This window comes from Mobula birostris, chromosome 8, assembly GCF_030028105.1.
Source record: "Mobula birostris isolate sMobBir1 chromosome 8, sMobBir1.hap1, whole genome shotgun sequence".
NCBI lineage: Eukaryota > Metazoa > Chordata > Chondrichthyes > Myliobatiformes > Myliobatidae > Mobula > Mobula birostris.
In genome coordinates this window covers 124,109,618-124,126,368 of record NC_092377.1, presented here as the reverse complement: position 1 = coordinate 124,126,368, position 16,751 = coordinate 124,109,618, and the positions used below count along the sequence as shown (strand labels likewise).

The 16,751-nt window shown below is 42.2% G+C and overlaps 1 protein-coding gene across 1 annotated transcript in view; it reads right to left on the bottom strand.

Moving 5' to 3' along the window:
- Nucleotides 1–16,483, bottom strand: part of LOC140202311 (nectin-1-like) — a 31,942-nt gene extending 15,459 nt beyond the window's left edge. Inside the window, exons 1-5 of the mRNA XM_072267212.1 lie at nucleotides 16,245–16,483; nucleotides 14,473–14,820; nucleotides 3,776–4,069; nucleotides 2,100–2,217; nucleotides 953–1,122 (exon numbers count right to left, since the gene is read on the bottom strand). Of these exons, the coding sequence (XP_072123313.1) occupies nucleotides 953–1,122; nucleotides 2,100–2,217; nucleotides 3,776–4,069; nucleotides 14,473–14,820; nucleotides 16,245–16,290 (976 nt within the window). The 5' untranslated portion in view covers nucleotides 16,291–16,483. The remainder of the gene's footprint in view (nucleotides 1–952; nucleotides 1,123–2,099; nucleotides 2,218–3,775; nucleotides 4,070–14,472; nucleotides 14,821–16,244) is intronic.
- Between the last annotated feature and the right edge of the window lie 268 nt (nucleotides 16,484–16,751).

The window sequence follows — 16,751 nt, the reverse complement described above, 5'->3', positions numbered from 1 at the left end:
TTCCTTTCCACTTTCAGTCCATAAGAGATCCATCTCAGTATCAGTTTTATCATCATGCACATATGTCATGTTTTTTTTTGCAGCACCAGTACAATATAATCCATAAAGACCGTGAGATATAGGAGCAGTATTAGACCCTTAGACCCGTCGAGCCTGCTCGTTTATTTCATCAAGGCCGATCCATTTTACCTCTCAGCTCCAACCTTCTACTTTACTCCCATATCTGGTCATGCCCTAACCAATCAAGAATCTACATAAAGACTTGACCTCCACAGCTGACTGCAGCAATGAATTCCATAGATTTACTAATCCCTGGTTGGAGAAATTCCTTCTCATCTCCATCCTAAAAGGACGCCGGTCAATTCTGAGGATGTGTCCTCTGGTCTAAGACTCTCCCACCATAGGAAATGCCCTCTCCGTGTCGACTCTATCAGGGTATTTCACCATTCGATAGGTTTCAATTAGGTAACCTCTCATCTGAATTCCAGTGAATACAGGTCGAGTGCCATCAAACCGCTTTTCCTATTGCGAGCTGTTTAATCCCTGAAATATTTTCGTGAATCTCCTTTGAACCCTCTCTAGTTTAAACGCATCCTTTCTAAGAATAAGGGCCCAAACCTGCTCACAATACTCCAGGTGAGGCCTCACCAGTGCTTAATAAATTTTCAAAATTACACGCCTTATTTTTATATTCTAGTTCTCTCGAAATGAATGCAAACATTGCATTCGGCTTTCTCACCACTGACTCAACCTAGAAATTAACTTTTGGGACTCCAAACTCCCTTAGCTCCTCATTACCTCTGTACAGTGTAACTGTCTAAAGTATCCAAGCTAAACTATATGTCAACATGCCGTATTTTGGTGCAGTACCGTACATATCCCCTCATCTCCCATTAATATCAATTTTGTAATTAATCACAGTGAATGGTTAAGGGTAACTGCTGAGGTGTACCTGCAACTCTTGAGTCCATCTCTTTTACCACAACTGAAATTTCATTCCTTCCTTTTCCAATCACATTTGTTGCTTCACAGATCCATGTGCCATTAACAGAGTAATCGATCTGTGTTATAAACAGGTGATTATCTTTGACATGAACGGTAGGAGGCAAGAACCCGGTCGACCTGCATTAAAAGAGATAATCGTCTGTTAACAACACTTCACCTCTTTCAGAATATGATAGACTGAGAGAATCGTTGGTCTGTGCAGTATACAAACTGCCCTTTGGCCAACCCATGACTTATTGTTGGACCATTGATATGAAGCGCGCGTTCGCATTGTGCCCGTATCCTTCCATGAGTGGTCAATTCTTGTTCCTGTTTAAATTGTCTTAGGCATAAGAACTGTATCTGATTCCCCCATCGTTTCTGGCACCATGTTCTGGATATCAATCAATATGTGGAAAAGCTTCCCTAGCAAATTCCCTTTAATAATTCCTCCGTATCATCTTAAGCCTGAGCTTTCTCTTTCATGTGCCTAACAAGGAAAATCAATTGCATGTCTTTACCATTTCTGTCCATCCCATATACACTCAGTCACTTTCGCTCTGGAGAAAACATGACCAACCAGTCAAATCCGTCCCCATAACCAATGTCCCCAATGCAGGCAACACCACAGTGAGTCCCTTCTGCAATCTCCCCAAAGCAGCCAATTGTTTTCTGCAGTCTGGCGACCTGCGCTGTACACATTACTTTAAGAGCTTGCTAAACAGTTACAGCAAAACCCAGCTGTTGTATGGTACATCGCAGTCTATGACGGAAACTATGTCATATGTATTCTTCAACATGTCACACACTTATGCCATTGGTAGAAAAATACAAACTTGAACCTGAAGTCATATTCATCAAATCTCTATCACTTACTGATGTAATGTCTCATTTGATCTCCAACTTTGCTCCTGTCTGCGTTAATACTAATTTCTCAACACTCTGCCAAAGTGCCATAGTTTCCTACTATGTTAAAACCTGCTAAAATTAAAACGGTTTGTTTTATGTAAAGCTTTTGCTGTGATCCGATTAATTTTAAAGCTTTTCCCCGTTGATCGTAAGCATATATAATGATCATGAATTACATTAGTATGGTTTAGAACAAGTCAACTTACATTGTCCAGTGGTAGCTCGTAACTGGAGGATTTGCCTTGGCAAGGCATTCCAGGCTATGGTTAGAACTCTTTACATACCAGTTGCCATTGTACCCTCTAATTGTTACTTCTGGTCGGTCTGAAGGTAAAAAAAAAAGAAGCAAAAATGATTCCCTATCAGAATTTCATGCCGCCAATTGAAACAAATAATATGCAAAATAATGCCCTATGTAGAAATTTGAATAAGATCAACTTGATCTGGAGAAAATTCCTGCCATGGAGAATTACTCAACTTTTAACTGGAGGCAGGGATCAGGCGGAAGATATTGGAATTTATTATCAGAAAATATCGAAAGTGTTTTCAGAAAATAACATTTCCGTTGTGTTGTCGTTTCCAGGCACACAATGTGACTTCTTTGATGACTGGATTTCCTGTACATTTAGCTGAAATATGTCTTCCTTTTCCCTTAACTGAGGATCCCTCAAAGACGGTGACCACGTCTCAGAAACGTGCTGCAAGGTTTCTTCTCACACTACCAGGGGCCATTAGTCTGAACTATGATAGCCTCCGCAATCAATGGAAATTCTCCTGCAATACAATCTGATAGTGATTTAACTACTGTCATACAAGCAACAACGCAAGTGTCTTATCCTCTGTAAATATACCTGCACACTAGGAAGTATATATTTTCTTCAGGTGCATTGCAAGGAGCTAATTATACTCAGTGGCCACTTGACTTGGTACACTTCTACACCTGCTCGTTAATGCAAATAGTTAATCAGCCAATTCTGTGGCAGCAACTCGATGCATAAATGCATGCAAATATTACGAACAAACACTTCTTGCGCTATTAGCCCAATACAGGTATTGATTTTAACTGACGTTTCGATGACAAGGTCTTCCATCGTCATCAAGGATGATGCCTAGGCGTGTCTAGTCCGATAGGATATATACCCCAGTCGTGATATATAGCACCGGATTAGACGTGTCTTGCCATCATCCCTGATGAAGAATGCAAAGTTTGTCATCGACAGGTGGGTTAAAAGCGATACCTGTACTCCAAGAAGAGTTTATTCGTCATATACACCGGGAAGGCGCTATACCTTTTTTCATGCAGATTTTGTCAGGGGGTTCAATGGTTGTTCAGACCAAACAACAGGAACTGTGCCCTAAGTGAGCAAGACCGTGGAATGATTGTTGGTATCTCGGAAACTGCTAATTTCCAGGGATTTTCACGCATGACTGCCTCTCGACTTTACAGAACATAGTGCGAAGGAGAAAAAAAAAACATAGCATCCTGCGGGTCGCAGTTCTGCTGGGGAAAACGCCTTGTTAATGAGTGAAGTCAGAGGAGAATGGCCAGACAGGTTCAAGCTGACAAGTAAGGAACATTTACTCTAATAATCATGCGTTTCAACAGTGAAGTGCTGAAGCATATCTCTGAACCGAAAATGTGTCGAATCTTTAAGTGGGCGAACGTACAGAAATGCACCCAGTGGTCACTTTATAGGTACCTCATGAACGTAATAAAGTAGCCACTGAGTCTATAATGTCGTTGTGGGCAATACAAGAGAAAGAACAATGTCACAGAAATACTCCACCATTATACTCTTTTCACGTCTTTGATAAGTGGATATGCTTAATACTGCAGATGAAATTTTAATTATTTATTATTTTATCAATTGGCAAGACTTACACCTAATTGACAACGCCACAGTCAAATCCATTACGTTGGTGAATGCGTTGTGCGATACAAGGCAGGTCACATTCTTCCCATCGTCCATCCTGGTTGGCATGATTCTGTACTGGCTGAGAACGGTCACCGTTCCATTTGCGTTTTCCATCCTTATAAACGTGGCGTTCCCTGGAATTCTGTCACTCCAACTTATAACTGCGGCTGGTTTCCCATTGGCTGCCGTACAGTGGGCGACTGGTGCTTTGGAGAATGAAGCAACTGCTGGGACCACTAACAACTCAGTCAAAGGTTTCACTGAGGATAGAAGAGTAAAGTGATAAATCGGGTTATTGTACTTACATGCACAGAGGTACAGAGAAAATAAATATTTGGTCTGCCACTAAACTGAAGATTCTTGGGAAACAGAAAGGTCTGAATGTAGATAACTCACTTGGACGAGATAGATTACAAAAGGTAGCTGGAGAGATTGTAGGAGGATTGGTATTGATCTTTCAAGAATCACTGGATTCTGGAATGGTTCCGGAAGACTAGGAAATTGCAAATGGCACTCCACTCTTTAGAAAGGAGAGATGCAGAGGAAAGGAAATTGTAGGCCAGTTAGTCTGAACTCAGTGATTAGGAAGATGTTGGAGTCGATTGTTAAAGATGTGATTTCGGGGTACTTGGAGGCACATGATAAAAGAGGCCATAGTAAGCATGGTTTTCTCAGGGGAAAAATCTTGCTTGACAAATCTGCTGGAATTCTTTGAAAATATAAAAAGCAATATAGACAAAGGAGAATCGGTTTACGTTGTGTACTTGGAATTTCAGAAGGCCGTTGACAAGGTGCCACACATGAGGTGCTTAACAAGCTGAGAGATTATGGTATTACATGAATGATTCTAGCATGGATAAAGCAGTAACTGATTGACAGGAGGCAAAGTGTGGGAATAAGGGGAGTTTTTTTCTGGTTGACTGCTGGTGACTAGAGGAGTTGTGTTTAACTATGTTGGAAGCAATTATTTTTACTGTACGTTTTATGTCACTGATTTCGATGATGGGACTGATGGCTTTGTTGCAAACCTTGCAAAGGCTGTGAAACTAGGTGGAAGGGCAGGTAATTTTGAGGAAATATGGGTGGGGTCTTTTGAAAGATAGACAGATTTGGAGAATGAGCAAAGAAGTGGCATATGGAATAGAGTGCCGGGAAGTGTATGGTTATGTACTTTAGTAGAAGAAATGAAAAACAGAGAGAAAATACAAAAATCTGAGGTGCAAACGGATTTGGGAGTCCTTGTGCAGAATTCTCTAAAGGTTGCTTTGTAGGTTGAGTCTGTTGTGAGGAAGGCAAATGCAATGCTAGCATTCATTTCAAGAGGGCTAGAAAATAAAAGCAAGGGTGTAATGTTGACACTCGTGTGATCTCATTTTGAGTATTGTGTGCGGTTTGGGGCACTTTATCTTAAAAAGAATGTGCTGGAATTGGAAAGAGTTCCAAAGAATTTCGGGAAAATAATCCCAGGATTAAATGGCTTGCAATCGGAGAGCGTATGATGGCTCTGGACCGGTGTTCACTATAATTTAGAAGAATAAGGTGACCTAATTGAAGCCAATCAAATTCCGAAAGGCCTTGATAAACTGGATGTGCAAATGATGTTTCCCGTAGTGGGAGAGTCTACAATCAGATTGCACTGCCTCAAAATAGAGTGGCGATTTGTTAGAACGGAGATGAGGAGTAATTTCTTTAACCAGAGACTGATGAATCTGTGGAATTCATTGCCACAGGCAGCTCTGGAGACCATGTCTTTATGTGTATTGAAGGCAGAGGTTGGTAGGTTCTTGATTGTTCAGGGCATGAAGCGATACGGGGCAGGGTGGGGGAGAGGAGGCAAGAGATTGGGGCCGAAAGGAAAAATCGATCATCTAGAATGAAATGGTGGAGCAGCTTCGATGGGTCGAATGACCTAATTTTACTCCTATATCTTATAGAACATGGAGCATAGAAAACCGACAACACAATATCGGCACTTCGGGCCACAATGCTGTGCCAAACATATGCTTACTTTAGAAATTACCTAGGGTTAACAATAGCCCTCTATTTTCCTAAGCTACTTTTATCTATCCAGCTGTTTCTTAAAAGACCCTATCATATTCGCCTCCACCACCGTCGCCAGCAGGCCATTCCACACACTCACCACTCTCTGCGTAAAAACTCTACCCCTGATATCTCCTCTGTACCTACCTCCAAGCACCTTAAAACTGTGCCCTCTCATGACAGCCATTTCAGCCCTGGGAAAAACCTTCTGACTATCCACACAATCAATGCCTCTCATCATCTTATACACCTTTATCAGGTCATTTATCATCCTCCATCGCTCCAAGGAGAAAAGGCTGAGTTCACTCAACTTATTCACATAAGGCATGCTCCCCAATCCAGGCAACATCCTTGTAGATCTGCTCTGTACCCTTTCTATGGTTTCGACATCCTTCCTGTAGTGACTTGACTGGAACTGGGCACAGTACTCCAAGTAGGGTCTGACCAGGATCCTATATAGCTGCAACATTACCTCTCGGCTCCTAAACGTATTCCCACAGTTGATGAAGGCCAATGCACTGTATGCCTTCTTAACAACAGAGTCAACCTGCACAGCAGCATTGAGTGTCTTATGGACTCGGACCTCAAGATCCCTCTGATCCTCCACACTGCCAAGAGTCTTACCATTAATACTATTTTCTGCCACCATATTTGACCTACCAAAATGAACCACCTCACACTTATCTGGGGTTAACTCCATCTGCCACTTCTCAGCCCAGTTTTGTGTCCTATTGATGTCCCGCTGTAACTTCTGGCAGCCCTCCACACTAACCACAACACCCCCAACCTTTGTATCATCAGAAAATTTACTAACCCATCTTCATCCAGGTCATTTATAAAAATCACGAAGACAAGGGGTCCCAGAACAGATCCCTGAGGCACACCACTGGTCACCAACCTCCATGCAGAATATGACCCATCTACAATCACTCTTTGCCTTCTGTGGTGAAGCCAATTCTGGATCCACAAAGCAGTGTTCTCTTGGATCCCATGCTTGCTTACTTTCTCAATAAGCCTTGCATGGGGTACCTCATCAAATGCCTTGCTAAAATCCATATGCACTACATCTACTGCTCTACCTTCATCACTGTGTTTAGTCACATCCTCAAAAAATTCAATCAGGCTCAATCAGGCCTTTGTCAAAGCCATGCTGACTATCCCTAATTATATTATGCCTCTCCAAATGTTCATAAATCCTGCCTCTTCGGATCTTTTCCATCAACTTACCAACCACTGAAGTAAGATTCACTGGTCTATAATTACCTGGGCTATCTCTACTCCCTTTCTTGTATAATGGAACAACATCCACAACCCTCCACTCCTCCGGAACCTTTCCCGTCCCCATTGATGATGCAAGGATAATTGCCAGAGGCTCAGCAATCTCCTATCTCGCATCCCACAGTAGCCTGGGGTACATCTCGTCCGGTCCCGGACTTGATGCTTTCCAAAAGCTCCACACAACCTCTTTCTTAATATCTATATGCGCAAGCTTTTCAGCCCCCTGGAAGTCATCCCTACAGTGGCCATGATCCTTTTCTGTAGTGAATACTAAAGCAAAATATTTATTAAGTATCTCTGCTATCTGCTCCGGTTCCATACACACTTTTCCACTGTCATACTTGATTGGTCCTGTTCTTTCATGTCTTATCCTCTTGCTCTTCACGTACTTGTAGAATGCCTTGGGGTTTTCCATAATCCTGCCTGCCAAGTCCTTCTCTTGGTCCCTTCTGGCTCTCTTAATTTCATTGTTAAACTCCTTCTTGCTAGCCTTGTATTCTTCTAGATCTCTATCATTACCTAGTTTTTTTTTTAACTTTTCATAAGCTTTTCTTTTCTTCTTGACTAGATTTTCAGCAAGCTTTGTACACCAATGTTCCTGTACCCTACCATCCCTTCCCTGTCTCATTGAAATGTTCTATGGAGAACTCCATGCAAAGATCCCTTGAACAATTGCCATATTTCTGCCATACCTTTCCCTGAGAACATCTGTTCCCAATGTATGCTTCCAAGTTCCTGCCTGATAGCGTCAAATTTCCCCTTACTCCAATTAAACACTTTCCGAACTTGTATATTTCTATCCCTCTCCAATGTCTATGGTAAATGAGGTAGAATTGTGATCACTATCTCAAATATGTTCTCCCACTGAGAGATATGACACCTGACCAGATTCATTTCCCAATATCAGATCACGTACAGCCTCGCCTCTTGTTGGCTTATCTCCATATTGAGTCAGGAAACATTCCTGAACACACCTAACAAACTCCATCCCATCTTAATCCATTGCTCTAGGGAGATGCCAATCAGTATTTGAGAAATTAAAATCTCCCACCTGGACAACCATGCTATTATTACACTCTTCAAGAATCTGTCTCCCTATCTGCTCCTCGATGTCCCCGTTACTATTGGGTGGTCTATAAAAATAAACCCATTAGAGTTATTGACCCCTTCCTGTTCCCAGCTTCCACCCACAGAGACTCCGTATACAATCCCTCCATGACTTCCCCCTTATCTGCAGCCGTGACTCTATCTCTGATCAGCAGCACCACGCCTTCACCTCTTTTGCCTCACTCCCTCCCTGTCCTATCTAAAACATCTAAAGCCTGGCACTAACCATTTCTGCCCCTGAGCTATCCAAGTCTCTGTAATGGCCACAACATCACAGCTCCAAATACCACGCCCTAAACTCATCCGCTTTGTTCATAATTCTCCTTGCATTAAAATAGACACATCTCATAGAATTGATCTGAGCGCGTCCCTTCTCTGTCACCTGCCTGTCCTCCCTCTCGCACTGTCTGCAAGCTTTTTCTATTTGTGAGCCAACCGCCCCTTCCTCCATCTCTTCTGTTCGGTTCCCACCCGCTAGCAATTCTAGATTAAACTCTCCCTAGTAGCCTTAGCAAACCCCCTCGCTAGGATATCGGTCCTCCTCAGATTCGTGTAACATGTCCTTTTTGTACATGTCACGCCTACCCCAAAAGAGGTCCCAATGATCCAGAAATCTGAATCCCGGTCCCCTGCTCGAATCCCTGTGCCACGCATTTATTCTCCACCTCACTCTATTCCTGTACTCACTGTCACGTGGCACAGGCAGTAATCCCGAGATTACTACCTTTGTGGTCCTGCTTCTCAGCTTCCTTCTTAACTCCCTGTAGTCTGTTTTCAGGACCTCCTCTCTTTTCTTACCTGTGGTCCTATCATTTTATTAATTTCACTTCCATTTTCTTGAGCCTTTTGTCAAACCAGGCAATCAAGAATGGAATTGTTCTCTGTATTCTTCTCTGTAGAAACTAATAAAAATATTGGAAAGGGAATGGAATTGCTATTTTTCATTAATGTACTTAATAAACCGATAAATACGAGTACAGTCTCTACATGAATGAATGCACCACGATTGTCAGGAACCGTATAAAACAATTCATTCAGAACAACTCTGCATTCAGAGTTCCCCAGCCAGAAGATCTCAATGATCTACGAGATTCGCAAATGCTGAGGGCATGATCCCTGACCTGGAGGACTGACACTCAGAATAAAAACCGACGCTGCAGACTCTAATAACGTAACAACGGCTGTCATTCTCCCCTTTCGCTGTAAAAATGGGTAAGATATCTCTGTCTCTTGATGGTGAGAGAGAGAGAGAGATCCAGGGGTGTGTTGAACTGTCAGGTAAAGATTATTTTTTTTTTGGCTACAAATCATGGTCTCTCTTTGGGGAGCTTTGCTGTTGCTTAGTGGGTGGTGGCGCTGACGCCTTATGCCGAAACGGACGTGGGGAGGAGGTGGAAGTTGCGTTGCGTTGATGCTTGCTGTTGCTTGCGCAGGGGAGAGGGGAGAGGAGGCTATGGAGTTCTATCTTTTTTCTGTCGTTTATTCTTTTGGAGTTCTGTTTTTCATGGATGTCTGCAAAGACAAGTATTTCAGGTTGTATACTGTATACATTGAACTCTCACAGTCCTGAACACCCTGTGATTTCAGTCTTTGAGACAGAACTGAGGTACGGTGAACCCACGGAAAGCATCCGGCCAAGATGGGGTGCCTGACCGAATACCAGAGATCGGTACTGATGAACTGGATGGAGTGTTCACGGATGTCTTTGACCTCTTGCTTCGGCAGTCTGAGATATCCGCCTGCTTTAAGCAGGCTTCGGTTATACTGCTGCTCAAAAAGAACATGGTACCCTGCCTCAATAACTATCGTCCAGTATCATTTACATCTAGTACGATGAAATGCATTGAGAGGTTGTAATGAAGCATATCTACAGCTGACTTGGATCCGCTCCAAGTCATAGCAGGCCTACAGCAGATGTCATTTCATTGGCTCTTCTCTCAACGCTGGAACAGCTGAACACCAAAGGGTATACTTCAGGATTCTCATTATCGACAACAACTCGGCATTCAATACCATCATCCACTCAAAACTAACCAATAAGCTTCAAGACCTCGACCGCAATATCTACTTGTACAATTAAATTCTCGATCACGCATATGCAGACCCAAATCAGATTGGCAACAACATCTCCTCACAATCTCCATTAACGAAGTGCACCGCAGGGCTGTGTGCTTAGCCCCCTGCTCTGCTCGCTTTATACTTCATGAGTGTGAGGCTAAGCACAGCTCCCATGTCATATTTAAATTTTCTGACGACACGACTGTCGATGAATGAATCAAATGTGGCGACGAATCAGCACATTGGAGGAAGATTGAAAATCTGGCTGAATATTGCCACAGCAGCGACCTTTCACTCGATGTCAGAAAGACCGAGAAGCTGCTTATTGACTTTAGGAGAAGGAGTCCGGAGATCCATGAACGTCCTCATCTTGGGGTCAGAGATAGAGAGGGTCAGCAACTTTAAATTCCTCTGCGTTACCACTTTAGAAGATCAGCGCGAAAGTGCAATAACGCAGAAAGCATAGCAGTGCCTCTACTTCCTCAGGAGCTTGCGAAGATTCAGCACGGCATCTGAAAGTTTAACAAATTTCTATAGATGTTTGGTGGAGAGCATATTGCCTGGCTGCATCACAGCCTGATATAGAAACAACAATGCCCTTGCAATGGAAAGCCCTAAAAACGTAGTCGATACGGCCCAGTCCATAAAGGTTAAAGTCCTCCCCACCACTAAGCTCATCTACACCGAGCGCTCTTACAGGAATATACATCATCGGGGACCGCAGCCACCCAGACCTCGCTCTGTTCTCGCTGCTACCATCAGGAAGAATGTATATGGGCCTCAGGGCTAACACCACCAGTTTCAGGAACAGCTGTTACCCTCAACCATAAAGCTCTTGAAGCAGAAGTGATAACTTTATTTAACTTCACTCGCCCCATCACTGAACTATTCCCAGAATCTATCGGCTCAGTTTCAACGACTCTTCATCTCATATTCTGGATGTTTATAGCTTGTTTGTTATTACTCTTTTATATATTTTCGCAGCTCAAGTTGGTAAAACCTGAGGTATGGGCATAGCCAAGCACAGTCAGCTCTCAATTACTAAGACACTTTCGGAATATTCTAATTGTTTTTAGTATTGTGGTTTTCTAAAAATTTACATAAATGGTGCTGTGTAGTCCTAACTGTTTAGTGCTATTGCGTGGTGTCTTTGGGATGATATCAGTTGTAGATATCACTTTCGGAACAATATATACCCTGTTCATGTTCCAAAATCTTTCAATTTTCTCTTTCAATTATTATTATTGCAACTGTTTTTTTTCTCCGTTCTAGCTGGTAAAACGGGAGGTAAGGGCATAGCCAAGCCCACTCATTTCTCAAATGCTAGGAACTATCGGACTATTCCAGAGGTTTTTAGTATTGTGGCTTTCTGACGATTTGCATAGACATCGCTGTGTAGTCTTAATTATTTAATCCTATTGGGCAGTGACTTTGGGATGACACCATATGTAGAAATTACAAATGGGACAATGTATACCTTGTTCATGTTCCATAGTCTTTCAATTACCTCCTTTAATTCAGCATATTTCAGGTGTTTTTCACTTATTGATTTATGTATTTGATGTATGTTTGGAATTGGTGTATCTAATAAGTTGTTCTTGTTTATTTTGTACTATTATATCCGGACGGTCATTATGTATTATTTCTCGTTCGTAGTTCTACAGTTTGTTTTGCTTTGTGCATGGTTTCTCCACGCTGTTGGTTGTAGTCCTTCATTGATTCTATCGAGTTTCTTGGATTTACTATGTATTCCAGCAAGAAAACTAATCTCAAGATTGCATATGGAAAATTATACGTACTTCGATGATAACTTTATTTTGAACTTTGAACTTTGAACATGTTTACAATCCCATTATAAACTGTGTTCATTGACCGCAGTGGGAAAATAGCCCAGCCGATTCACCAAATCTGCGGTAAGTATTAGGCATCCATCTGCTCTTCTCCTACATTCCTCGCACACCATCATCTCATCATCTCTCCACTCACTTGTCCCACGGCTGCCCTTTCACCGATTTAACACCATGGTCAAGTATCTTTACACCATGAAGGCAACCGGAGCGCCAGCAGAAAAACAAATCTCCACAGAGACAAGATGAATATATTTTTCTCTTACTTGTATTCTTTACACGAGAACATAAATGCAGCGGCAAGAAGAACAATTTTAACTCATTAATTCAAAGAATGGGAAGAGGAACACTGCATTTTCTTCATCAAATACTCATAAATGCATTTTTAAAACAATATATATCAAACGTGGAACTATTTTACCAACGTTTATGGGATATAGACATCACTAGAACGACGAGAATTTACTGCGCATCTTAATTGCTTTTGAGTAAACGACAGTCAGCTAATAATTTGAACCGGTGCAGTTGGCTGTCGAAGGTTCCCCAGTAAAGACACATGTGCTTTTCTATGGTCAGACCTAGTGACGTTGAGGAAGAAACAAAAAAATTACCAAGTAGGGTATGTGTTAATTAGATGAGGAAGGACAAAGTGGACGCCATTCAGCTGATAGAAGGCGCAGGGGAACACTGGGCGTTGCTGCCTGGGGAGTAAGGGCTGTGCATTTTGTCCATCGTGAGAATGGGCATTGCACTGCTAGCAGAGGGAATAAATATTTAGGCTGTTTGATAAATTGGTGAAAGAAACGTGCTCTGTTTGAATGATGTTAGAACTGAACTCGCACAGCAGAAGATCACTCGTAACCTCTGCCTCGTGGATGGTAGAAATAGTCTAGGTTGTCAGTTGATTATTGTAACTTACCCTGCATCTGATCCGCCTACATATCCATAGTGTTTATATGGCAGGCCAAACTGAATTGCTGGTCAATGTTTAACCCTCCAGAGTTTGATGGCATGGAACTCGGCTGCAGCAATTTGTATTGATTTTCCAGCGGAGTCGATTAGACACTTTGTTGAATCTGGCAACGCAATGGGGCGAATGGTGCATGCCTATATGTTACTGAGTTGTGCCTGCATAGGGAAATTGGCTGTTGTATTGACCCGTCACAAATATTTTGCGAATGAAATGTAATACTATGCAGTTATCAGCTTACATCTCTACCTCAGATGAATCAGTAGAATATGATCATGTCAAGGCCATTGATCCATAGAACTCCTACAGTGATGTCTTAGGCTGACATTATAGACCAGAGCTACACCCCTGCTACTCTATATGAGGTGTAAATCCAAGTACTGGGGTATTTTCTCTCAGATTATCTGAAACCACAGAATTGGTGCAAGTACCGCCCCAACGAGATATAAGTACAGAAAGGAATTGTCCTATCCGACTCCCAAAATGGTCTGACAGTAACAACTTCTGGCCATAACCTCCCTCATTCCCTTGGTTTTCCAATGGTCACAGTCTCTCCGTCTCCTTCCCCTTCCCCTTCCCTCAAAGAAATAACGTTACGTCTTATACCCGTTGATCCGTTATAACCTACAGCTCAGTTATAGATTCTCACCCCGGGGAAACATTCTCTTCAAGACCAAGATCATATGTTTGTCCCAGTCACGTGACATTTTATAACGGGAGTAGTACTATAGACTATTCTAAATAATAATAAATATGATATAATATTCCATAATTATAAACGGCAACACTTTGTTAGTTGCTCCTAATTACCAGCTGTTACGCGCTGTAATATTTTGCAAATGATGCTCCAGGACCCGTCAAAGCCTTGCAGGTTCAGAACATTGTAATCTTTCGGGAGTTACATATCGTATTCTTTTGATTTTGAAAGTTACCAACACATAGGATATTTCCCACAAGGTACTCAATTTATTCGATATTCATCCACTGAAGTCAGCTATCAATATTCATTTGAATCGTCCATATGTGCTTGGTACAGTTTGGTAGCTGCGCTACCGGAAAAAGTAATGACCCTAAGTTCTCCGCCTTTCTCCAATAAACTGTAAACTGTATAGTGAGCACCCCTGTGGCATTCGGCTAAATAGTGTACAGCTGCTTAGAACTATTATTCTCTCCTCGTCGATCGGCATTTGACTAAATTAATTACGTTTGCAATTGTGCATTATACTGAAAGTTTTCTCGAATGTGGGCAATGGTTGAAACTTAAAAGGAGGGAGTTAACTATTTCATTTCCCTTGACTACTTTTATTAGAACCGGAAAGAGAGAATTATAGTTCTCAGTTGTCATCTATAATTTGATTCCTACCTAGAACAGTCAGATTTGTTTTGGATTCATGCTTGCCGCTGGGAAATGTATTAACCTCGCAGTAGTAGAGGCCTTCGTCGCTCAGCTGCAAGGGGTCGATGGTCAGCGTGCAGTCTGCAGGAGTGGTATTGGTCAAACTAAATCTGTTCGAGCCATCGGGATAACTAGTCCCAAACTGTGGGTTGTACACAGCCAAGTTCACGTTCCCGGTCTCAGCTTTCTTCAACCACGTGATCTGCACCAAATTCAGGTTCCTGGTGTCAGAGGTAAAACAACAAGGCAGCCGGACTTCATTCCCAGCGATTCCTGTTATAAAATCCTCCACCTTAACCATCTGAATTCCGAGAACTGTGGAAAAGAGAAATTAAGGAAAGTGATTCTCAGGACAACTCAGCAACTTTTTTTTCCAAACGAACCCGAGATGACATCTGTTTATTAAGCAATTAGCCATTTGATTATCATTGGAGTTACCTAAATCGACATCACTTTTTCAGACGTACAGCACAGAAAGGAGGCCTTCAGCGTCCATGCCGACGAAGTTGCCCTTTTCCGACTTCATTTATTTGGCCTGAACCCCAGCAGTTGTTTGAATGCCTTAATATTATAAACCGCACTGGCCTTTGTCGCTTCCTCTGTCAGCTTGCTTCATTACACCCACCACACTCTGTATGAAACAGATGTCCGTCGGGGACCCTTTATATTCTACCTTCTCACGTAAAATCTACGCTTTCCAATGTCGGACTCCACCACCAACTCCCACCCACCACCCCCCTACTCTCGGGAAAAACAATGTGACCATCCAGCTTATCTCTGCCCCTCGTGATTTCATAAACAAATAATAAGGTCTCCACCTTAGCACCTATGCTCCAGAGGGAATAGTCCCAGCCTATTCAGTCTCTCCTTATAATTGAAATCTTGGCAATATCCTGATGAATACTTCTGCACTCTTTACAAATTAATGACATTAATGCTATACCTAATTACCGGAACTGCACACAATATTCTCAGCAACGCCCAACATAGCTGCTATATCACATTCCCGAAAGATAGTTGTTCTGTCTGTTTGGATGGGAAACCTCAATGCGGGAGGTTGAAATTATTCTTGCTTTGGATTGCCGTATGTGGGCCCTTTTAGGAATTTCGAGTCAATTCTTCCATACTCAAAAGACTAGTAAGCGCGTCGCGCGTTTATAAACGCCTTTGAAACATAGACTCAGGCGGCTGACAGAATTGCTCGTCGAAGTTAGGCCGACTGACTGTCGACGGCCCTGCTGAAATCATGAATAATTACAGTAAATAGTAGGAAAGTTCAGTAAGTCAGCCAACATCTGTGTGAGGAAGTGACCGATTCCACTCCCCCCCCCCCCACACACACACACCCCACCCCCACACACAACCCCGGGAGCCTAGGTCTAAACGAATGCAGATCACGTCTCATTAAACCGACTTCTCTTTCAACAGATGCTCCCCGACTTCCCAAATTTTTCCATATTTTTTTGTTTATGTTCAGATTTCTTGTAGTTTTTAAAAATTCAATTTATTGACAAAATCAATGTTTTTGGAAGTGCTCGAGAATGAACCTCGGAGTCTTTGATCTGTGACGCAAAAATATGAATTAGCTCATACCTAAACAGGTAGCAACCTTTAAAGCATTCAGCTCAGATTAAACGACTAAAGCAGCCATTGTAAACTACCCTGCAGTATCCATGACAAGTAAATCCGCTCAGACGTTAAAATTAACGTGAACCGTTGTCCTGGTTTTCTAAACGTACCTCCGAGAAAAGTGAACTGAAACAATATCCAACATAACTGAAGCATTCCCGATCCGATTTCAGCATTGGCAAAGAACGTTTCCTTTGAGTTGTTGAAATTAAGCCTTGAACTTCGGGCTCTAGCTGACGTTCAGTTTCTGCATCGCTCTTATTTGTGGTTACTGCTCACTTTACACAAGAAAAGTGGAATTGAACATGGTTCTTGGCGCACGACCTAACAGCCAATCATGATGGATCTCTTAGATCCAAACAGCACTTGCAGAATTTTCATAAGTAACTGGAGTAAAACACGGATTCCTCCTAGCCAATCGTCTGCCTGCCGATTTCATTTCTTTCAACTTGCAGACATAGCTGGATTAGTTTTGTTTGTTAGAATTTCAGGAAGGCAGAACGTAGAGAAACAATTTGTTTGACGCATATTTACGAATGATTTTGTTCCTCCGGTGTTTTGGGAGAAAAATTCGGAAAACATTAGTTCCTTTTTCATAGGGTAATAGAGAAGTACAG